The sequence below is a fragment of the Protomyctophum bolini genome (genome assembly GCF_963924005.1).
Source record: "Protomyctophum bolini genome assembly, chromosome: 17".
Taxonomy (NCBI): domain Eukaryota; kingdom Metazoa; phylum Chordata; class Actinopteri; order Myctophiformes; family Myctophidae; genus Protomyctophum; species Protomyctophum bolini.
The window spans coordinates 8,249,551-8,273,451 of record NC_137878.1 but is presented as its reverse complement, the minus strand read 5'-3'; the positions used below and the strand labels follow the sequence as shown (position 1 = coordinate 8,273,451).

Below are 23,901 nucleotides of genomic sequence, written 5' to 3'. Positions count from 1 at the left end.
TAGCAGAGTGGAGAATAGTTTCATGTGGTCAATGCGGTCATAGATATAGTCATACATTTCAAAGTGATGTAAGGAAATTAGCGTTCGCATTTAAGAGAAGAGACAAGCAGATGGGTACAACTATAATGGTTCCATACTAGCCAGTTAAGTTGGAGCATGCATTTTAAATTCCAACTTGCATCGTTCCAGGGGCAACTGGTCTATAGTGTATATAGGTAAACTCCCCATCTGGGAATCCCTCTGCAAAAACTATAAACTAAAAATTCCTTTGAAGTTCCGTCTCGGGGCGCACCGCGTGTAGAGATCGGATGTCGGGCCGTTCACTCTCTCTGTCTCCTTCTGCCCTCGTCTTCCGGCGGTGCGTCTTCATTTACATTCCTTACTAACAACAAACTGCGTTACGCCATTACGACGGCACCGAGGCCTGCCAGTCGACTAAATCAACCGTAGATTTAGTCGACTAAAATCTCGACTAACACACTAAAACATTCCAGGTGACTAAAATGTGACTATAAAACTAAATGAAAACCATTCAAAAAAAGACTACGACTGAAACTAAAATCCAAAATTTGCTTGTCAAAATCAACACTGCTTCCTATAGTCACTCCTAATGAGAATCGTAGCATCCTATTAATACTTAGCTCCGCCATGCATGCTGTCTTTCCGTCAGTGCCACCGATTCCAAGCCGCACAGCATGGCCGCTGCCGTCCGATTACAGCTTCCCTCTCGCTCTCGCTGGTAGCCTTCTGTTGCCCTTCTGTCGTCCATTCTAGCCTGCGCTCCTTTTCACCTCTCTTCCACCCTCCCAGGCAGTTACTTCGAATAGTTGACCCAGGTCAACTCCTTCACCTCTGCGGTTTAGGTACACATGCATATTCTGTCTTGCTTCCGCTGAGTTTCCATTCCTCTTCTCTCTCATCCAGTGCATGCCTGACCCTTTCCAGGCTCTCTCTTGGACCTGTCGCCTCGTCTCACCACATATCACACAACGCCAACATCTTAAGGCCTATTCATATAGTCTGGATTTTCGGTGGTGAGGTGACCACCACCACCACCGCTCCGGTGGTGAGCTGACCAACCGGAGCTGAAATAACGTTGAGCGTTGGTGGTGAGTAAAAACAGAGAGAAGGGCTGGAGCGGTGGCGGTGGTTTGCTCTTCACCGCGGCTCAGTGACGTCATGTTGTAGTTCGGTGGTCACCTAACCACCGAAAATCCAGACTATGTATGAGCCTTAAGAACACGGTGCCCCCCCTGCTTCACCCGTCGACCTGTCCATAACTCATTTTTTTTACTTTTAAACAAGAAAGGATGCAGGGCCGCACTTTCAACGTGTCCATCACTCCTATAACCGCAACTCCGCTGTCACGACGTCATGACGTCTTTGTACGTCCTGACTTCCTCGTGCAATTATACCACACTTCCTTCTTGTAATGTTCTGGGACTCTAAATAACCACACTTGGAGAGCATGATTCAAACACAGGTCTTTACTTGGTGCATGACTCTCAAAGCCGAACTGAACACACACACAGTGACAGCACACTCAGAGGCTATACAACAGGCTGCAAGGGGATCTCGCTAATCAGCACAGGTGGAAATAATGTTCTCAATCAGTGGCATGCCCTTTCACCTACCTAGAAGACACTATTACACTTCCCTTGGCACCCTATGTTTTTTTCTAGGTCCACAAAGACACAGTGTATAACTCCTTCAGTTCTTCTCCATACTTCCCTGTCTCTTTACTTCATCTTATATCGGTATATATTATGGATAAAAGTATTTTATGAGTCCTATATCGAAAACTGTTCCAGCGGTACCTCTGGGGTACAATTATGTGTGTGTGTGTGTATGCACATGCATGTTTGCAGATTCAATGCATGTGTATATGCATGCACTCAGTGCAAGTCTTGCACTGAGTGCAAGACCCCATCAGAATCGCTTGGTTTGACAGGGAAATAGCTGTAATCACTTTTCACACACGCACACACACACACACGATAATAATCATCACCACTGTTGCTAGGCAACTTCAAGACTCGATGCCTGTGTGTGTGTGTCTGCGTGTGTGTGTGTGTGTGTGTGTGTGTGCGTGCGTGCGTGACGTGGCGTGGCGTGCGCGCACATACATGCAGCAGCGATGAAGTGTGTGTGCGCAGGTGAGAGGGTTTGTTTTTATGTATTTATTGACAGGTTGTGTTGTCGCGGCCGTGGAGCTGACCATATGGTTACTGTAGGTCTCCAGTTCCAATTGTTGTTGTTGTTGCATCGCGTGTCTGTCTTTTTTCCTCGATAGCCTCGTCTTCCTCTTTCTCTCTCTCTCTCTGCGCTCTCCTCCTCTCTCTTTAAATTAAGCAACAATAATTGCCCCCATGAAATTGGTTTTTCCCTCATGGCCGTGTGCTTCTCAATTTCCTCAATGAACGCTCCAGTCCCCTCCCGTCGACCCTCATTTCCCAGACTGTTGTAGAACACGGACCCTTAAGACCTGGTTACTATACTTGAAAAATGTTGTATCTACACACAAGCTCATGCTGTGAGCTTGTGGACTGCTTGTGTGCATGTGTGTGTGTTTGTTTGTGTGTGTGTGCGTGCGTGCGTGCGTGCGTGTGTGTGTGTGTGTGTTAACTGTGTTTACAGTGTCTGTATGTACAGTATGTACAGTATGTATGTGGGTTTACAGTATGTCTGTATGTCTGTGTGTGTGCGTGACGTGTGTGTGTGTGTGTGTGTGTGTTTACAGTATGTCTGTGTGTGTGTGTGTGTGTGTGTGTGTGTGTGTGTCTGTGTGCGTGCGTGCGTGCGTGCGCGCGTGCGTGTGTGTGTGTGTGTGTACAGAAATACTGTTCTGTCTCAGCTATATACTATGGGCAGTCTGTCCATCTGGAGAAGGCGTTGTTTAATTTATCCCTAGGTGGCTTAAAAAAAACCCCAAAACAAACATCCTGTCTAGTAGTACAGTCAAGTAATAGTATGTCAACAATGTGCTGTATATATATATTTATTTATTTTTTCTCCTTTTCCCCCTGTGTGTTAAGCATGTGCAGCAGCTATATCTGGTTGGACCATATAATGTATATTAATAACCTAATTCTGATCAGTGTTTGGGTCTATTGTATTACGCCCTCTTGTGCAGATCCAAATAAAATAATTCAAATGTGTGTGTGTGTGTGTGTGTGTGTGTGTGTGTGTGTGTGTGTGTGTGTGTGTGTGTGTGTGTGTGTGTGTGTGTGCGTGCGCGCGCATGTGGGTGTGCCGTGGGTGTCCATGCTGATGGTTCCCATTAATGTGTTGTAGCCCTGTGTTAACCCACTTCCGGGGTTTCCATGGTAACAGTATGGACAGGGAGCGACCCCGGGGCGGCCAGCTGAAGCCAGACACACGCGCGACACACACACACACACACACACACACACACACACACACACACACACACACACACACACACACACACACACACACACGACTCAACGCACAACTCTAGAGCGCCTACGGCCTGGCATATATCGTCTGTTTATCCTTCTGTTTCGTTTGGTCTCTCCCAAGCGTGGTATTTTCATTTCTCTCTATAGTGTGGATTTTGACAGAAAATTTAGATTTTAGTTTTAGTCATAGTCCTTTGAATAGTTTTCATTCATAGTTTGAGTCACATTTTAGTCACCTGGAATGTATATGTACTGTTAGTGTTTAGTGTTTTTGTCTAGTTTTAGTCAACTAAATGTCATAAGATTTTAGTCTAAATATATATATATTTGATTTAGTCGATTCAAATGTATTTTGGCGGGCCTCGATGCCGTCGTTAATGGCACATTTTACGCTTGCTGAAAATAGCCGATCTACAAGCTCACAGCGCGTCGTGCAACGCGTTGTGAGCTTGTAGATCGGCTATTTTCAGCATGCAACCAAGTGTAAAATGACTTTTACTTATAGTGGATCTCTTCTCCACTATTCCCTTCCTAACATTTTAGTCTAGTTTTTGTCACTATAGTTTAGTCTTTAGTTTTAGTCATCATAGCTTAGTTTTAATTTAGTCTCCATTTAGTTTTCGTCAGTGAAAAAAGAGGCAGTCGACGAACATTTTTCGTCATTGTATTAGTCGACGAAATCAACACTGGTGTGTATTTGTTGTTCTCGCCCCTCCTGCTCCTAACAGTAGATGTCAAAGATTTACATTAACAGTTAGATTGACACTGGAACGATAAAGCTAGCACGTACATTTTTTTTCTCGTCGTCAACATTAGTGAGGGAGCTTATAGGGCCATGTTTTAGAAAAATGTGTGCACTGCCGAGTCCTGACAAAAGCACCACCTTTCTTCCACGTGCTCTCTCCATCAACATCAATCTATCTTATGTGGAAATCCCCTTCCCCCCCACCTATATCCACCTGGCTAGTAGACGTGATGTTTTTCATAAAGCTTGAAAAATTAAAATACATAATTAGAGGCTCAACTGAGAAATTCCATGCTAGATGGCAACCCTTTATAGCACATTTCAACAACCTAGAAACACTCCCGAGCGAGCCATTGTAACTTCACTCAACCACTCAGCATTAATGTCAATGTCCCAGGGAGGTATGCAGTAGACTATAGCATATAAATGTATAAATGTTTGTATTTTACTTTACGTTCTTTTCGTATTTGTATTTCTTTATTTTTTATTTTTATTCAGTTATCATTTTCTTTTGTTTATCTTGCTTACTTTACTATTTATTTTCTCTTCACTGTGTCGTATTTAATTTTTATGTTTTTGCCTCCCCTACGACCCATGGGAGGGTGGGAGGGTGAACGGGAGGGTAGGATGGGCAAGCGTGACCACTATTGATCACTCTGCCCACCCTAAGGGGAAGGGGTGCACAAAAAAAAGAAAAACAGGGAATGTCAACAACAATTAATGATGTAAAACCAACCTTGTACATTGTCCCTGAATAAACAAATATTACAACATCAATCTATCTTATCTCGTCTACAACACATTGTGAGGTTGCTTTTTAGTTTATTTATTTGCCTCCATTTGCAGAAAAGTGTGACAATTGCAGAAATCCTTTTCTTGACATTTTTCAGAAACTTTTGACAATGGCCAAAATAGGGATGCCAGGTTAAGGTAACAAAATAAAATATATAGCTCTGATAGAACTCCATTGTTGTCCGGGAAACACTGTGATGAACACAGGGCATATTGCACAACTTTATGAGTGACAGCGATATAGTCAAACTAATTAAGACTCTGGGTGACTATACACATATTTAATTAATGAATTTTATCGAGCTGCTCTGGCTTGAGCATCACCTGAGACTATATAAGCAGCATATGAGCACGACTTTCCTTGCACACCTACACATTTCTATGTGGCAATATATTTAGTTTGTGATTAAAAATATGCATGGCAAGCAGCAGCTTTAACTGACACTTGTGAAAATGAAAGAACTATATATACACACATCCGGTTACAGAACCCTGTTCAACTTCCAGAAGCCCTGTTGTTAATTGTTATCGCCTTTTCATTCTTGCAAAAAACACACAAACACACATTTCTCACTCTCAGGAAATAACAACACTCCTGGACAAACTGATAAACGAGCACTGACGAGACAGCATGGGGTACTATATATAGACTCTGGAGGCAATTAAGAGAGAGCAGGCGCAGGTGAGTTGAGTTCACAGGTGAACCAGCTCAGAGGATCAAGGCTATCAGGGGAAATGGGGGCAGTGGCTGAGCACGGTGTTTTTCCCTGGATAAGTGCAATGTCTCCATTAATAATGTCAACAATAAATTATGCAGACCAAAGCAGCAGTGCACCTGTGAGACTTGTTCTAACCGTTTATTTTGTATATTTCTTAAACAACAGGTCTTGGCTATTATAGCTAGATGGAAGGAACACACTTCTAAGTAGGAGATAATATGCCTTTTATGGGTTTTTCGGGGGGCGTGTTGGCTATATTGAGAAGGAAACCTTTATATGTTTTTAATTATGCCAGCCTCATGTCTTATATGGTGGCTTATGTTGTATAAATAATAAAGTACCAACCTCCGCTACCCGGTGTGGTGTGTGTGTGTGTGTGTGTGTGTGTGTGTGTGCCTGCGTGCGCGTGTGTGTGTGTGCGTGTGTGCGTGCGTGTCTCCTACTCTAGCCATGGAGTTCCATGAGAAGCTGCAGAGCCTGGCTGAGAAGGAAGGACTCAAAGGTCGAAAGGTCAGCCGAGCGCTGGAACGCTTCAGCTGGAACATCACCATCCTCAAGGTCAGTGCGTCACACACACACACACACACACACACACACACACACACACACACACAGCCTGAGGGGACACATAAGCAGGCTATTTGGCCACTAGCTAGTTCTTCATCTCTCTCCTCAGTCTGTCTGCCTCTTTTCCACTACCTCTCCCACAAGCTTCATGACATCCATCATCCAGACTTTTTTTTTCTTCTCCTCCACACTTCACTGCCCCTCCATCACGACTCCCACACTCTCCTCTGTTCCATCGCTCCACTACTACCCTCCTCCTCCTCCCTCCCTCCCTCCCTCCCTCCCTCCGCCATCCTATTTCACAAAGCCGTTGTTTTGAAAAGAAGAAAAACAAAGAAGAAGAGAAAAACACTACTGTGTATATAAAGGACATTTAGTGTCATTTGTCATTTGATTATATTCTTTGTTAGTATTCAGGGGGCGGCCATTAATGCTGAGTGGGTTAGAGACTAGAGAGAGGAAAATCAGAACAAGGTCATACCGGTTCGATCCGAGACACTTACACTCTTACAGTCATACTTGTATACCACTGTGGAACCTTTTCAATTAACCCATTCTGACCTGAGATCAGATTCATACGAGGTTTCCACTGGACACACACTGGTCTGATTCTAACCCATTCTGACCTGAGATCAGATTCTAAAAAATGTCAGTCGTTCTTCGATTTTTCAAAAAATAGCAGACCTACAAGCTCGTAGCGCGCCACTCGGTGGCGCGCTATGAGCTTGTAGATCTGCTATTTTTCAATATAGCTAAAGCATAACACGATGCTAACACCAAAACGGGTTCCCGTTCAGAATGGGTTAAACAATAGGCCTAGTGCTTGTTTTTATATAATCGTTTGGCTGATACATTTTTCACAATATCCATTCCGCAACACAACACACACACGTGTGTTTTTCGAGGGACAACTTCTCTACACTATACCCTCGGCACGCCAAAAGGACTCGACTAGTACAAAGTATAAAATAGAAAGTATATAAAATAGGAGCTAACTTTAAGTATAGCCTTATTAGTATTAGTATTAGTATATTTATTCTGCATTTGAGCCACGGAACCACCATTTGATGACATTTAAAGCCTCTCAGACCCAAGATCTTCTGGATGAGACTATAAGTGAAGAAACACGGGGGAAGGTTGCCATATATTAGAGAAGGCTCTTCCCAGGAGAGATTTCGAAATTTTGTCCATGTCTCGGAGCCATAGAGTAGAATTGGCTCGACGGTCGTCCTAAATATTACTAAGCTGGGATGACCAGATCTTATATGCATGTCATTGCAGGCTGACCAGGCCATACATATACCCTTCCTATAGTCTGAAAGTCCTTTTGAGAAGAAAAGATATGCAGTATATGAACCCAAATACTTTTATTCGTCAACCCGTTTTAAGGGAGTGTTGTTACGTTTTCCGATAACGTGGTTATTGTTGGATTTGCATAATATTTACATATTCAGTCTTTTAACCCATTTTGGGCCGGGAAGTGGGAACCCCTTTTGGTGTTAGCATTATGTTATGCTTTAGCTATTGAAAAATAGCAGATCTACAAGCTCATAGCGCGCCACCGAGTGGCGCGCTATGAGCTTGAAGGTCTGCTATTTTTGAAAAACCGAAGAACGACTGACATACGTAGAAACATAGGCTTTTTCAGAAGGATTCAGAAGACAATTTTTAGAATCTGAACTCAGGTCTAAATTGGGTTCACTAATTGCTAACTCTCCGTGGTGCTTGTTGCAGGGTCAGGCTGACCTGCTGCAGCACGCCAAGGCCGAGGTCCAGGAGAACATGAAGCAGGTGGACTACGCCGCTCTGACCAGCAACCTGGTGGCACAGGGGAGCCAGCAGGGACAACACGCCACGGCGGGAGGGTCGGGCAGTGGCGGCCGCTCCCAGGGACAACACGCCACCGGAGGGTCGGGGAGTGGCGGCCGCTCCCAGTCCCGAAGCTCTCTGGTACCCACAGCAGCTCCGGACAAACCTGACGCCACTGGAGGAGGAGTAGGAGGAGGAGGAGGAGGACGGCCTTCGGCGTAGCTGCCACGCGTAGACCCAGACAAACCTGACGCCACTGGAGGAGAAGGAGGAGGAGGAGGACGGCCTTCGGCATAGCTGCCACGCATAGACCCAGACAAACCTGACGCCACTGGAGGAGAAGGAGGAGGAGGAGGAGGACGGCCTTCGGCGTAGCTGCCACGCGCCGTAGACCACAGCTTGATTTCTTGGCATGCCCTATCCCTATCCCTTCCTCCTCTCCCAGTGTACTGTATATGGCCAGCAGAAGCTATAGACCAGCGGGTCCTGTTTTATGCGAGCGAACAGCCACTGTCGTGGCACAGCTATAATAACACAAGCGGATGGCCTGTGGAATTGACGGAAGGGGCTCTGCTGCTGTGTGACGCAAGAGTTCGGTTTCTTATAGTTACGACTTACGAGGCTATAAATGGTATTAGCGATGCGGAAACGTCGCTTGCTATATAAGTCGACTGTGGCTCTATACTGTAAGTGACAGAGCTGTCTACAAATAGGTTTGTCTTTTTTTTTCTTTTTTCTCCGGAGCGCTAATCTTGCAAAACCACTTGGTCTGGTCATCATCATCGCAAACATCTCTCGTGCTGGCTGCCATTAGTATAGGAGGACACTTCACACATGCATTGTTTTATAACGGGAAGAGAATAGCGGTCGGATCGGGTTGAAAAAAAAAAAAAACCCCACAGGTGACTTGGTGTCACAGTCTGTGTGACACGAGTCAAAAGTGACTATCACTAGTCACTGCAGGCCACGTGAAGCCTGGGATTCCACGTGGAGGCGGTTATTATTATCAGGCGCCGTCTTTTTTTTTTTATGAAGATGGAAAGGAGGGCTGTTTTGAAAAGGCTTTCCGAACGCAGCTGCCCTCCTCCTCCTCCACCTCCACCCACACGCTTCTTTAACAGCCTCCATCATCTCTCTCCTCCACCTGCAACGCAACCCACTGTCTGGGCTGTGGAGCGACAGAGAAGAGTGTCAAAACTGACTGGGAAAATGAGTGCCGAAAGACAGATGACAAGATTCTCTAGGCTCTCTTAGAGTTGTGCGTTGAGTTGTGTGTGTGTGTGTGTGTGCGCGTGTGTGTGTGTGTGTGCGTGCGTGTGTGTGCGTGCGCATGGATTTAAATAGAGCATTCTGATTGTCTGATTGATATTACGTGCAATTATTATGTCCCATTCTGGATTGTAAAGGCTGGGTAGCGAATTGACTTCAGATCAACATCACGATAATGTCAAACCTTTGCATTGATTAAGCTTAATAATGAACGATTATTTAAAAAAAAATATATATATCTACAGTGAGAATAGGCGACACACGCTCACGGCGATCAGAAGCTTGTAGCTCGGCAAATTTCTGTACATCACCATCGTACAATAACGTATAATACAGGTTTAAAAGTGGTTAATTATTACACCAATCAATTTAGTTGATTATACAAAATAAATCACACCCGTGTGAACTGAGTGGTGCAACTCCCCCCCCCACACACACACACACACCTCTCTCTCTCATTAGCAGTCAACAGTCTCTCTCTGTTTCTGGCACAACAGCGCCCCTACTGGTACTAATAGTCATATACTGGTTCTCATTAACGTCACATACTGTAGGTGCAGGTGAACAACACATAGGTGCGTAGGTGAACACGGACATTGCTGTTCCTTGGAGTGGTTGCACCACTCAAAAAAATATTATTTGAACTTTCATGAGCAAGAGTAACTCTGTTCTTTGTTCTAAATATGGATATTTCAATACATTTTAGGTTGATTGCCCAGCCCTACTTGGATTATTCCCCCCCTATAGCACTGCCTGGAGTCAAAGGAAGTCAAAGGAATGATGTGTAAAGTCCACTGAGAGACTTGAGAATGATGTTTTATATACTGTGTTCAAACTGGAGCTGCTAAATCTGCCAAGCAAAAGAGAAATAAGCTCAGTGGTGCTAACGTTCAGTTTGATCTCAGTCCTGTTTCAAGTCCCTTTTTTTTTTTTTTGCCTGCTTGGTTTCAGGAAACGCACTTTCTGAAGATATTCGTGTGGGAATCAAATTGGAATTCATGGCAATATAAATCCTTATTGGGAGATCATGAATAATTCGGGGGGGGGGGGGGGGGAACTGAAGAATGTAGATATTGTGGAAAGATTTGGACTGATTTCCTTTTCCTCGTTTATTTTTTACAACAGAAATGTATGCTTCTCCGACTGTCATACGTCGTCTCCATTGAGCTTTTGGAATCGCCATTGACGCGTTATAACATTCGGATGCACTTGAAATACCAAGTGCCAAATTGAGACCGAAGAGATTAGGAAATGGGGAAGTCAAAAGATGCCATGTTTTATATAGGTTTCTCTTTAGCTTTTCTAAAAAAAAATATGAAATGGAGCCGAGCTGTTTTTTAGTTTTTTGTTACCATTTCAAACATTTTCAAAAAACATTCCCCCCCCCCCCCAGAAAAAAAGGACATTCCCATAAATTAGAACAAATTAATTAGTAGTCAAACAAAAACAAAACAAAAAACAGAAAAACAAAACAAAAAGTGGTACCCTGACTTTTTTTTCCTTCTTCTTATTAATTATTTGATCTGCCCAAAACATTTGTGTTTATTCTATTGTCATGATTTGTCACGACAAGAGTTGGCTTTGTCTGCGGCGTAAAAACGTCTTTAAATAAATACTTTTTTGAAAAAGTCTATGGGGGAAAATAAACAGGTAATTATTTCCTGGGCCCAGGGCCCGCAAACTTTGATCACATGACCCCAGAGATGATGTTTACCAATCTTTGCGAGTTCGAGAATCTGTTGTAGTAGCAAAAAAGTGTGTTTTGAAGAAGACTCACTATACAAGCAGAAAATGTAATCTGGCACAAACGGGGCATATAAATTGTATCATAATCCAAGGAAACCAGGGGGGAAAGATATGTTGATAGTAGACCCAAGTTCAAGAGTTATAGATAGACCAATTCTTTATTTAACTACACAAACATTGAGACTTATGGTTGCACCGGGTGACTTGTTTCATGTAATCAATTCCTAACAGATCCTCCAAACCTGTTTTGGGGGAGCGCTGCTGTGCATATAGAGCCTATTTGCTGAGGTTTGGACAAAATCTGTAGAAGTAACAAGAAATGTGCTATTATGTGAGAAAATCTGTCTCATGGTCACGCTATAAATGGTCTGGCATGAGGACTCGGTGGTTTGGGGTCCTTCAACAAAGTTACCCTTTGCTTGTGTAAGTCGTGTCCCAACTTGAAGGTATACTGTAAGCGATTTTCTTTGGTTAAAATAGGCGTTAAAAAGCTCCATATTGTGACAGTACTCATTGCTATAGAGTGTTTGTTCAGTAACAGGAGTCTCTCCGTGTCTCTCCAGCTTTTTATTAAACAGAAAATGCATTTTCAGAAACTGAAACTGGGATACCAATTTCAACCAATCAGGATAGAGAACGCAGTCAGGATACAGATTAAACAAGTGGAATTGTAAGTTATGACAGAGAAATGAGCAGACACAAAATTGGAACTGGAACAGTATAAAAGTGAAGCTCTACTCTCTCCTGTTTGGCTGAAACTTTTGTCACCTATACCTGAAAATGTGTTTTCTGTTTAGGGTGGGAACCCCTTTTGGTGTTTTAACTAAGCATTAGGTTATACTTTAGCTATTGAAAAAAGCAGATCTACAAGCTCAAAGCGCACGCTACGAGCTTGTAGGTCTGCTATTTTTGAAAAATCGTGAAAATGCGGCACAAATCTTTGAATATATATTCTCTCAGAAGCCTTTTTTTTTTCAGGCCTGAATGGGTTTAACGAGCTGGAGAGACAGGGAGACCTCCGTTACTGAACAAACACTCTATAGCAATGACTACTATCAGAGAATATAGTGATTTAACCTTTTAACAAAAAATATATTTTTGTTTTAACCAAAAAAAATATCATGTATAAAGGCAACACCTCCTTAACCTGACGCTGTCAGATCCAAGAAGCTTGCTACTCAACACCGCCCCCGTCTGGCAGAGTCAGGTTAAACGCCTCCTCCCACAGCTGTGCCCTCTCTTGTCATCAGGAGACTGTGAGAGCCTGTGACGACAGCACTGTTAAGAGCGCACAGATGGAACCAAATGGACCCTCATGCGGCTCCCTTTGGACCCCATGTGTGTGCACACTCGGTAATATATCGTCATGTACCGAATCCCACTGAAAGTGTCTTGTAAGCGAAGCACTGAAAGCCATTTTTTATTGTACCCTGCTCACACCGCTGTGCAGAAAAAAAACGACACGCAAACGCTTTATTCCAGACGTCGGTGTGAAGCCATTACCTTTTTCTGTGTAACAGCGTTGGCCTAAATGTAGAAGCGCAGAGTTCCGATACGTTCTGTATTTTTGTGCGTTTCTAAACACAAGCTGGACATCAGTGTTAATCAATCAAACACCATTATCAAAAATGCAGTATTCTCTTGCCTTTGCCTTATAGGGGAAATACTTTGAGCAATGCTTATACATTGTGTGCAAAGAAAAAGAAAAACCAACAACAAAAATCTGTATATTTTAATATGTGATTCTAATCTAAACCCTTTCCCTGCAGAATATGAAAAAGTATTTTACGTAACTTATTTATCCTGAAAGACCACATTCCATTTCAGTGTGTATTTGTGTGTTGTAAACTATAGTTGGCAAAGATTTAGTGCAAATAATTATATTTCATTATTAAAATCAGCCAAATGGGAAATAAAGAAATAAAACCAAGTCTTAACCAGTGTTGTTTTTGGCAGCAATATTTTTTATCCCACGATTTTGTAACCCATTTTTCACCCCTGTGTCAATCATCTAATGTGATCCTGGGCTCTACACACCCTCCACCAACCTAGTCCCCCATATATGGGGGACAAGGGGAGAGCAACGGACTTGAACTCATGCTTCCTTCATGCCCAAGTTGCTCCTTTACACCTGACAGGGGGGGAGTTTCCTTGGTTGGAAGGAACACGTTATTCCAACCAGTTTCTTTCCCCTCCATCAGGCGCCCCGGCTGGCCAGGGGGAGGCAGTTTAGAGACCAAGATTACTGTATGTTTTTTGTGAGGGTACCAACCCTAAGGGACACGGGGAGAACATGCAAACTCCACACAGAAAGGCCCTTTCGCCAACCCCGCCTCGGGTATGGCGGAGGAGGAAACACGCCGCCAGCACACACACAGCGTCCCCGAGCGGGAATCGAACCCAGGACCTTCTAGCTTTGGCAGCAATTCTTTATTTTAGTTTTAGTCACATTTTCACCAGGAATGTCTTAGTGTTAGTCTAGTTTATCTACAGCTGATTTAGTCGACTAAAATGTATTTTGTCGGGCCTTGATGCCGTCCTATAACGACCGATTTTACACTTGCTGAAAATAGCCGATCTACAAGCAACCAAGTGTAAAATGACTTATACTGGATCTCTTGTCCACTATATAGTCCCTTCCTAACATTTTAGTCTAGTTTTTATTTGTTGACGAAATTGTCAATATATTTAGTCGTAGTTTTAGTCATCATGGCTTCGTTTTCAGTGAAAAAAAAAAGGTGAAAATTGTCATGATTTAGAAAACTTTTTTTTTAAATTTATTTCGACGTCAGGCCTGAATGGGTTAATCAAGAGTTCCCAGAAATGCTCGCTACAGCTCTCGCATTAACCCCATTCAGGACTGGAACCCCTTTTGGCCTTTTAAGCATCATGTTATACTTTAGCTATTGAAAAATAGAAGATCTACAAGCTCGTAGTGCGGCACAGAGTGCAGCGCTAGAAGCTTGTAGATCTGTGGAACAAATCTTTGAATATAATATTCTTTCAGCAGAGCGAACGTTTTTCACTCAAATCTTTACATATTTACAGATAATTCTGGGGAACTTGAAAAAGGTTGAGCACCACGGACACAGAAACATGGGTTTTTCAGAAAACTGTCTCTAATGCGTTCAACGTTAAAACACAAGACTCTCTTTGAATGAATTTGCACACATCATTATAGGCATTAATCACGGTCCTATAAACTAACCAAATATAATGTTAACTTAGCGCACGTGCACAGCCGCACAGCCACACACACACAGCCCCACACACACACACACACACAACCACAACCAAACAGACGGTGACTATTGCGTATAGGATGAAGATCCAATGTTCTTTTTATTCGTCTATCGTTGCTCACATTGGATGGTTGACTAGAGGGACATTGTTTGTGAGCGCACTGCTTTTAGACAGCTATACCACAGGAAGCAGGAACCCAATGACACGAGAAAGAACAAGGAAGTAAACCGTCAGCTATTAACCCATTCTGACCTGAGATCAGATTCATACGAGGTTTCCACTAGGACACACACTGGTCTGATTAACCCATTCTGACCTGAGATCAGATTCTAAAAAATGTCAGTCGCTCTTCGATTTTTCAAAAATAGCAGACCTACAAGCTCGTAGCGCGCCACTCGGTGGCGCGCTATGAGCTTGTAGATCTGCTATTTTTCAATAGCTAAAGCATAACATGATGCCAACACCAAAATGGGTGCCCGGTCAGAATGGGTTAAACCACCACATAAAAAAAGAGTTACCATGGAATCGATTCTTTTGTAAAATATAAATGGAAAAAACAAACAAACAAACAAACAAAAAATGACCTTAATACATAATTTAATCATTCTTGCGCATGGAAAAAAGTTGATCTATCTTGGTTAAAATATGCTCTTAAAAAAGAAAAACCTAAACAAAAATAATAATAAACAAACAAATGGTTTTGGGGGTCTTGGGTTGAGAGAGAGGAACAGCGTGGTTTGAGGCACTGGCTTTTCAGGAGGAACTTTCCCCCCTCCTAGACCACCAACACAGTATTATTATTAAGACAGACAGCGGCAATGGGACACCATTCTGAAGCCTATAATTCATACTTTTTAAAATGTGTTTTCCCCCCCCCCCGCTTAAAATATTTTTCCGGCAAAGTCACGCGAGACTCGCGACGAAAGGATAAATTAGGCTTTTTTTTAGGGTTGAATATCCAGACAGAAGACGGAGGTAATGCGCGTATCCTATAGTCTCAGGAGAGGACACACAGACGAGACGTTATACACAGAGAGAGGTATGGCAAGAGCTCCACTGTCTGGAGAAGCATGGTTATTAAACTCCGACGCAAAGCTCCCCCCAAATCAATTGATAAACGCAGCTCAGACTCTTTGAGGAGCAATAATGCAGGTGTCTGCAGATACGGAGTCCAATGGCGCCCTCCGTTGGTAGAACAGAGAGGAGGCGCCACAAAGTCCCAAGGACAAGACAGGTAGAGGTAAAGAGGACAGCATAATTATACACTAGCCATGGGGGGGGGGTTATACAGGATTTTTAAAGTGTCGTGACGTGACCAATTAAAGAGATTATAAAGGGTATATGTGACTAAATCTGACTGATCTGAGGTCAGCCCAGCCCAGCCCAGCGCAGCCAGCTCAGTGTCTCAGTTCACATGTGCAAACATTTCATCTTCAACGTTCAGCCCCTCGCTGATCTCAGGTCACATTCCCCCCCGTTTTACATCCTCAATGTATGATTAGGTATTGAGGAGGGAGGAAGGAAGGAGAGAGAGAGAGAGAGAGAGAGAGAGAGAGAGAGAGAGAGGGGAGGGTGTACAGTAATTGGCTATATGCACACAAACACACACACGCCATTGTGTAAAGAACTTGGGCCACTCGTCACCGATGACACAAATTAAGGCTCTGTTCTATTTAGTGTGCAGTGGTTCCGAGAGCGTACAAAATGGAAGCAAGTGGACCCTTTTACAGGTCCATTTGGTTCCATTTGTAACACTCTCAGGAGTTACACAACCATTTGGAACCCACTCAAGGACACTTCGAGACCCACTGGGTGTAGCAAGAGTGTTCCCAGTGGGCCAACATGCACAATAAGCAGCACACCCTGACTCGGTTTGACCGGGAAACGGAAAACAACAGAGACCGTCATTAGTATCATCGGTAAACACCTGTGTAGGAAGCAGGGAAGTGGCCCAACAGAGACCTTCATTAGTGTCATCGGTAAACACCTGTGAAGGAAGCAGGGAAGTGGCCCAACAGAGACCTTCATTAGTGTCATCGGTAAACACCTGTGAAGGAAGCAGGGAAGTGGCCCAACAACAGAGACCTTCATTAGGGTCATCGGTAAACACCTGTGAAGGAAGCAGGGAAGTGGCCCAACAACAGAGACCTTCATTAGGGTCATCGGTAAACACCTGTGAAGGAAGCAGGGAAGTGGCCCAACAACAGAGACCGTCATTAGTGTCATCGGTAAACACCTGTGAAGGAAGCAGGGAAGTGGCCCAACAACAGAGACCGTCATTAGTGTCATCGGTAAACACCTGTGAAGGAAGCAGGGAAGTGGCCCAACAACAGAGACCTTCCTTAGTGTCATCGGTAAACACCTGTGAAGGAAGCAGGGAAGTGGCCCAACAGAGACCTTCATTAGTGTCATCGGTAAACACCTGTGAAGGAAGCAGGGAAGTGGCCCAACAACAGAGACCTTCCTTAGTGTCATCGGTAAACACCTGTGAAGGAAGCAGGGAAGTGGCCCAACAGAGACCTTCATTAGGGTCATCGGTAAACACCTGTGAAGGAAGCAGGGAAGTGGCCCAACAACAGAGACCTTCATTAGTGTCATCGGTAAACACCTGTGAAGGAAGCAGGGAAGTGGCCCAACAGAGACCTTCATTAGGGTCATCGGTAAACACCTGTGAAGGAAGCAGGGAAGTGGCCCAACAACTTAGACCTTCATTAGTGTCATCGGTAAACACCTGTGAAGTTAGCAGGGAAGTGGCCCAACAACAGAGACCTTCATTAGGGTCATCGGTAAACACCTGTGAAGGAAGCAGGGAAGTGGCCCAACAGAGACCTTCATTAGTGTCATCGGTAAACACCTGTGAAGGAAGCAGGGAAGTGGCCCAACAACAGAGACCTTCATTAGTGTCATCGGTAAACACCCGTGAAGGAAGCAGGGAAGTGGCCCAAGTTCTTTCCGAAATGGGCCGTGCGTGCATAATCATAAGCCCCCCATTAGCCATGGGGGGGGGGATCGGGGAGAGCTTCTTGGTGGGGGGCCACAACTTGGCTCACAGGTCGTTGGGGTTGACGATGGTGAAGTCGGAGTCCTTGCTGTGCGTGGAGGAGGAGGAGCCCTCGTCGGGGCTGGAGGAGCCCGACGTTCCCGCCGGCGGCGTTCCGACCAGCAGCAGCGGGTCGGGGAAGGCTGCGCCCTCCGGCTCCATCCGCGCCGCCAGGCTGCGGCCGCCGCCGCCCCCGACGGGAGGAGGAGGGGTGGTGGTGCTCCTACGCGCGGAGCCCAGCCCACCTCCATCATCTCCTCCTCCTCCTCCTCCTCCTCCTCCACCCTCGGAGGCCTGCAGGTCTCCTCCGTCCTGAGACACCAGGATGTAGTCGTCCCAGTTCTTGCCGCCGTCGGAACCCAGGGATGACGACGCCACCTTTTATAGAGAGAGGCACAAAAAACAGAGCGGTTTTAGGTCTTTGGTGGCGAGACCCTTTATTTATTCCATTCTGACCCGAGATCAGATTCTAAAAAAAAAAGTCTTCTACATCCTGAGAGTTTTCTGAAAAAAGCCATGTTTCTATGTCAGTCGTTCTTCGATTTTTCTAAAATAGCAGACCTACAAGCTCTTAGCGCGCCACTCGGTGGCGCGCTATGAGCTTGTAGATCTGCTGTTTTTCAATAGCTAAAGCATGACACAATGCTAATTGCACCAAAAGGGGTTCCCCACCCAAAATGGGTTAAAGATATTTCCCGCTGAATTACTATACTTGACCCGAAAAGGTGGCGGGTTGAGCAAGGAGGCGTTGCGTGTGTACGCAACACAGGTCTTAAATCCGACTCACAAATTACAATGAGTACACTCTGATATAGAGTTGACCCGAGACCCGCTCATAAATCACTCGGGCAGGGTTCGGAATCCGACGTAATCCCCCCCCCTCGGATCTCGGGTCTGTCAATCATTACGTGAAGACCCGTAGGCTACTGTGTGTGTGTGTGTGTGTGTGTGTGAACTGTCTGTGCTTTTTTGTTGTCGTTGTTGCAAATGTTAATAAAATATTCATTCAGTGTGTGAGATTGTGTGCCAGTCTGACTGAGGCTATTTTTTTCTCTGTCCGCTGCGTGTTGCGCTCATGCATTATTAGAATCTGATCTCAGGTCAGAATGGAATACGGTCAGGATGTAGGAGACATTTTTAGAATCTGATCTCAGGTCAGAATGGGTTAAATGCACGCTGAGGAGACGAGAAGAGACGACCCTCTTTTTTTCTCTCTCTTCCACCCTTTACTGCAGCGCAGTCCGTCTGTGTCTCTCTCTCTTTCTCTCTCTCTCGCGCTTTAATCATAAAATGGTAATTTGGTCAATACGTTATATTATTTCTATATACTGTAGTCCACATTTATATGTCTGCCTGGCTCAGCTGCATGGGTCGGGTCTCTCGGAATGTCGGAAAATAATCGGATCTCGGTTCGGACTCTGCACCGAGTGTCGCACTATACGAGCTCGTAGGTCTGCTACTTTTGAAAAATCGAAGAACGACTGACATTTTCAGAATCTGATCTCAGGTCAGAATGGGTTAATCAGACCAGTGTGTGTCCAGGGGAAACCTCGTATGAATCTGATCTCAGGTCAGAATGGGTTAAATAACCCCCGGGCAATTAAGGTGTCAATTGGTACCACCTGGAATCAAAAAGACTAGAAAAGAGGATAATCCACGTTTTCCGTACAGCCGCAATGTTGGCGAGTTTAACGCTGTTTAATGCAACCGGACAGGACTTTTCCGTTTGGATGAATGGGCTGTCATGGCTGGCTGTTTTTTTTTTTTTTTTTGCCACACAGTAGGTGTTTTTCCGGGTACGATGATGTCACACGCATAGCCTCTAAATTACTCTTTGAAGTGTAGCAGAAAGCCATGAGCTTGCAAAAGAAGAAAAAGAAAACAGAAACCCCTCAAAACATTTACTTCAGTACAGTACAGTATACTGTACTGTGCATTTCACTGTCCACCAGTATAGCTTCTAGCTAGCACTGCTAGCTAAGGCTGCAACGACGAATCGATGAATCCTAATCGATTATTCAATCAGTCGCCAACTAAACAAATCGGCAACTAATCGCTTTTTTTTTGTCTTTTGCAATTAAATCGTGAGTTTAAGTTGTTTTTCCAGTGTTAAATGTAACCAAGCTAAAGAGCAGGGAGACATCTCTCTTCCCTTACACTCTGCTGATAGTTGCGTATAGACAGTAGCGACTGCAGCGCAAAATATCACACATAATAGTGCCTTTATTTGAATAGCAGCCGAGCAAAAAATATGTTTTATTTTTAATTAATTATTAATTGAAATCTAATTTCAAGGTGATAGCTAAATGAGTGCCATAATGCGACTAATCCAGTGGTTTTCAAACAGTGGTCCTTGAAAGGGTTCCAGGTGGTCCCCAGCTAACAAAACGGACCCTTAATTAGATCTTAAAGTGAACTCTTGAGGGCGTAAAATGAAACCAAATGGTCCCATTAATTAGATCTTAAAGTGAACTCTTGAGGGCGTAAAATGAAACAAAATGGTCCCATTAATTAGATCTTAAAAGTGAACTCTTGAGGGCGTAAAATGAAACCAAATGGGACCCGTACGGGACTATGGGTCCATTTGGTTTCATTTCACGCTCTCCCAAAGTTACATTATTGCTAATCATCTGCATTACTCACTTTAAAAAGAAGTCGACACAATTGGAGAATGTAGAATAACTGTTATGTTGGTCAACGTTTGGCCTGTTATTATCCATCTCCTAATGGTACCAACGTCAATACAGCATGTACAATATTATCCAACAACAATTAAATATTCTTTTGAGGCTATATAAAATGTCATCAAACGGCGGTCCGGCGCGGCTCAAACACAGAATAAATAACGGGCCCTCGATATGAAAAGGGTCGAGTTAAAAAAAACCACTGGACTAATCGATTAAATAAATAAAAAATCGGGGGCAGATTAATCGATTATGAAAGTAATCGTTAGTTGCAGCCCTATCTATACTGCTTAGCCTTATTAACCTGCTACTGTTGTGTTGTCTGCACCTGTTCGTCCTCTTCCTCCTCCTCCTCCTCCTCCTCCTTCTCCTCCTCCTCGACGTCTTCGTCGTCGTCGTCAGCGCTGCCCCCGCCGCCGATGCCGTCTTGGTCCGAGTCGCCGCCCTGGTGGTGGCCGAGGTGGGCTGCTGCCGCGGCGGGGGCGGGGGCGGGGGGGGCGTGCTGGCGGTGGCTGTTGGCCTGCTGCTGCTGCTGCTGCTGCATGGCTGCATGCTGCGTGGCTGCATGCGTGTAGTGGTCGTCCGCGATGGTGATCTCCTCGTTCTCCTCCGCCTCTAGCTGGCTCTGGTTGAACCGCAACGAGCCCTTCAGGATGTCCTTGATCTGTTTGGGGGGGGGGGGTGGGACGAGGCCCAAGGCGCGCTATAAGCTTGTAGATCTGTTATTTTCCAATAGCTAAAGCATAACATAATGCCAAAACACCAAAAGGGGTTCACGTCCCAAAATGGGCTAATAACGCCCATAGACCCGAGATGTCTTCTACATCCCCGACAGATTTCTGTAAAAGAAACCTCATGTTTCTATGCCAGTTGGTTCTCAATATTTCATGTCAAGGACGCCCAAAGATGTAATGTAATTGGCCGCCCATCTCAAAATATGTTGTTTCAGGCCCTGCAGGGACCTCCAAGAAGCAAAGATATGAGTTAAAAACGTTTGCTGTGAACGAATATATATATATATATATATATATTCAACGATTTGAGATTTCCAAAAATAGCAGATCTACAAGCTCGTAGATCTACTAAGTTTAAAAAATAATGGTTAAAATCTATAATGTGACACGGATGCGTCCCCCCAGCTCTAAATGGGTTACGTTAGTTTGCGAATAATGTCCATTTCTAAAGTACTTGGGGGGGGGACAATATTGGTCCTCAGTTAGACACACACACACACACACACACACCCCTACCTGTTTAAGACCTGCCAGGGACACCAGAACCTCGTCCTCTTTCTCCAGGTGCTCCTGCAGAATGACCTCCTGGATCTTACCTGTGAGACGGAGGCAAACAGCTACAGGTCACACTGAGGCAAAGGGTAAGAAAGCCTTCTAGCATGGAATTCTCCTTTAACGTCAGCAAAGTTAGACGACTAACCCACACAGGAGGTGATGGCAATAATACTAAATCACCGTAGTCTAAAGGCTCATACGTAGTCTGGCTTTTCGGTGGTTACTGTAGGTTGACCAACCGAACTACAACATGACGTCACTGAGCCGCGGTGAAGAGCAAAACCACCACCGCCACCGCTCCAGCCCTTCTCTCTGTTTTTACTCACCACCAACGCTCAACGTTATTTCAGCTCCGGTGGTCAGCTCACCACCGGAACGGTGGTGGTCAACTCACCACCGAAAATCCAGACTATGAATATAGGCCTTTAGTGTGCATTACAACTAAAATCCTGATTGAGTTTGGATACCGTTTCTCACTCACTAACATTTCCTCGTATTTCTATAGTTCATTGAAATAATGTCATGTACATTTTTTTGTACAAAATAGCAGATCTACAAGCTCGTAGCGCACCACTCGCGCTACGAGCTTGTAGATCTGCTATTTTTTAGCTTGTAGGTCTGCTACTTTTTTGAAAAATCGAAGAACGACTGACATTTTTTAGAATCTGATCTCAGGTCAGAATGGGTTAATCAGACCAGTGTTGTGTCCAGTGGGAAACCTCGTGTGAATCTGATCTCAGGTCAGAATGGGTTTTAAAAACGGTTGGACTCACAGATATGCGTGTTCATCATCTTGGCACAGTATTTGCTCATGGCCTCCAGGTCGTTGATCTGACCCTGCAGGAAGGACACCTGCGCCTCCAGGTCCTCGTCCTGACAGAGAGAACACACACACACACACACACACACACACACACACACACACACACACACACACACACACACACACACACACACACACACACACACACACACACACACACACACACACACACACACACACACACACACACACACACACACACACACACACACACACACACACACACACACACACACACACACACACACACACACACACAGAGAGAGAGACAGAGCGGTATCAGGGAAGGGTGGAGGTCGGTGAGCGGATGGAAGGAAGGAAAAATAAAGGGCAAGGAAAAGAGAGCCGAGTGAAATGTATATATATAACGATGCAATGCGATTTAAATGTGTTTAAAAAAAATAATGCTGTATCGCCCTCCAACTACTATATACTTCCCCCGTTGTCATCAGTTTTTACAGTATTTTTTTACACTTGCTTTGGCAATGCAAACGTATGTTTTCTCAGGCCAATAAAGCTCCTTTGAATTGACTGGAATCCAACATACAGTCACGACAAACCAGATTAGACCGTATAGCGTAGGAGGAATTATTTTTTTCCCTACAATCCACGCCAAATAAATCTCTTCGCCCAAAAATCTACAAGTCATATTTTTAGTCATCTTGAAATGCTTTAGTCTCGTTTTAGTCGACTGAATGTCACGCGATTTTAGTCGACTTAAATCTACAGTTGGTGTTTTTCGTCGACTCAAATGTATTTAGGCGGGCCTCGATGCCGTCGTGATGGCCGATTTTACACTTTGCTGAAAATAGCCGATCTACAAGCTCACAACGTGTCGCGCTGCGACGCGTTGTGAGCTGTTAGATCGGCTATCCTACAAGCTATATCTACGGAGGGATGAGGACAGAGACAGCGAGGCGGGCCTTAACCCATTCTGACCGGGAACCCATTTTGGTGTTAGCATCGTGTTATGCTTTAGCTATTGAAAAATAACAGATCTACAAGCTCATAGCGCGCCACCGAGTTGCACGCTACGAGCTTGTAGGTCTGCTATTTTTGAAAAATCGAAGAACGACTGACATTTTTTTAAATCTGATCTCAGGTCAGAATGGGTTAATCAGACCAGTGTGTGTCCGCAGTGGAAACCTCGTATGAATCTGATCTCAGGTCAGAATGGGTTAAAGACAGACAAGCGGGAGGACAGGAGACACAGACTCACGCTCTCTCTCTTGCCCATGGACTTGCTGTGGGAGCGCGAGCGGCTGATGGCGAAGAACGACTCCTTCTTGGTGGCGGAGAGGGGCGGCGACGACGTGCTGCCGACGACGTCACTGGGACCCCGGGACAGGGGGGGGAGGAGGGGCGGCGAGGCCGCGCCCCCCCCCTGGCACAGGCTCTCTGTGCTGGGGGAGGAGCTTAGTGTCCTGGAGGTTTGGCCTATAGGAAAGGGGAGCAAAGGGAAGGAGAGAGAGAGAGATTGAAAGCAACAAAAAAAAAAGAGATGAACAGAGACAGAGGGGACAGATGGAGTGATATAAGGTCAAATGCAGAGATGGTTTTTTTTTTTAGACAAATTAAAAGTAAATACAACACACAAAATGCAGAAATACACTGTATATAAAGGATCTAGAGATGTTTAGATAATAAATAAATAAAACAAAAAAACAAACAAACAGAAAGCCATCTTTACTCAACAGGGCATGCTCAGCATTTTTTTTAATCCCATGATTTTGTAACCCATTTCTCACCCCTG

General features: G+C 44.6%; 2 protein-coding genes across 4 annotated transcripts in view; one reads left to right on the top strand and one right to left on the bottom strand.

The window, feature by feature from the left end:
* The window catches only part of LOC308331576 (inactive phospholipase C-like protein 2), a 79,963-nt gene extending 71,631 nt beyond the window's left edge, over nucleotides 1-8,332 (top strand). The window contains exons 9-10 of the mRNA XM_080787060.1: nucleotides 6,127-6,236; nucleotides 7,980-8,332. Of these exons, the coding sequence (XP_080643186.1) occupies nucleotides 6,127-6,236; nucleotides 7,980-8,276 (407 nt within the window). The 3' untranslated portion in view covers nucleotides 8,277-8,332. The remainder of the gene's footprint in view (nucleotides 1-6,126; nucleotides 6,237-7,979) is intronic.
* Nucleotides 8,333-15,185: 6,853 nt separating this feature from the next.
* tbc1d5 (TBC1 domain family, member 5) overlaps nucleotides 15,186-23,901 on the bottom strand; it is a 46,036-nt gene continuing 37,320 nt past the window's right edge. Inside the window, exons 18-23 of one of the 3 annotated variants that reach the window (XR_013965694.1) lie at nucleotides 23,368-23,585; nucleotides 22,099-22,198; nucleotides 21,287-21,366; nucleotides 20,365-20,700; nucleotides 17,230-17,730; nucleotides 15,186-16,239 (exon numbers count right to left, since the gene is read on the bottom strand). Coding sequence is in view for 2 of the 3 variants with exons in the window: in XM_080788085.1 (XP_080644211.1) it covers nucleotides 17,359-17,730; nucleotides 20,365-20,700; nucleotides 21,287-21,366; nucleotides 22,099-22,198; nucleotides 23,368-23,585 (1,106 nt within the window). In the remaining variant the exon portion in view is untranslated. Of the gene's footprint in view, nucleotides 17,731-20,340; nucleotides 20,701-21,286; nucleotides 21,367-22,098; nucleotides 22,199-23,367; nucleotides 23,586-23,901 lie in introns of all 3 variants that reach the window. The other 2 variants (XM_080788085.1, XM_080788086.1) reach the window with 2 other exon arrangements.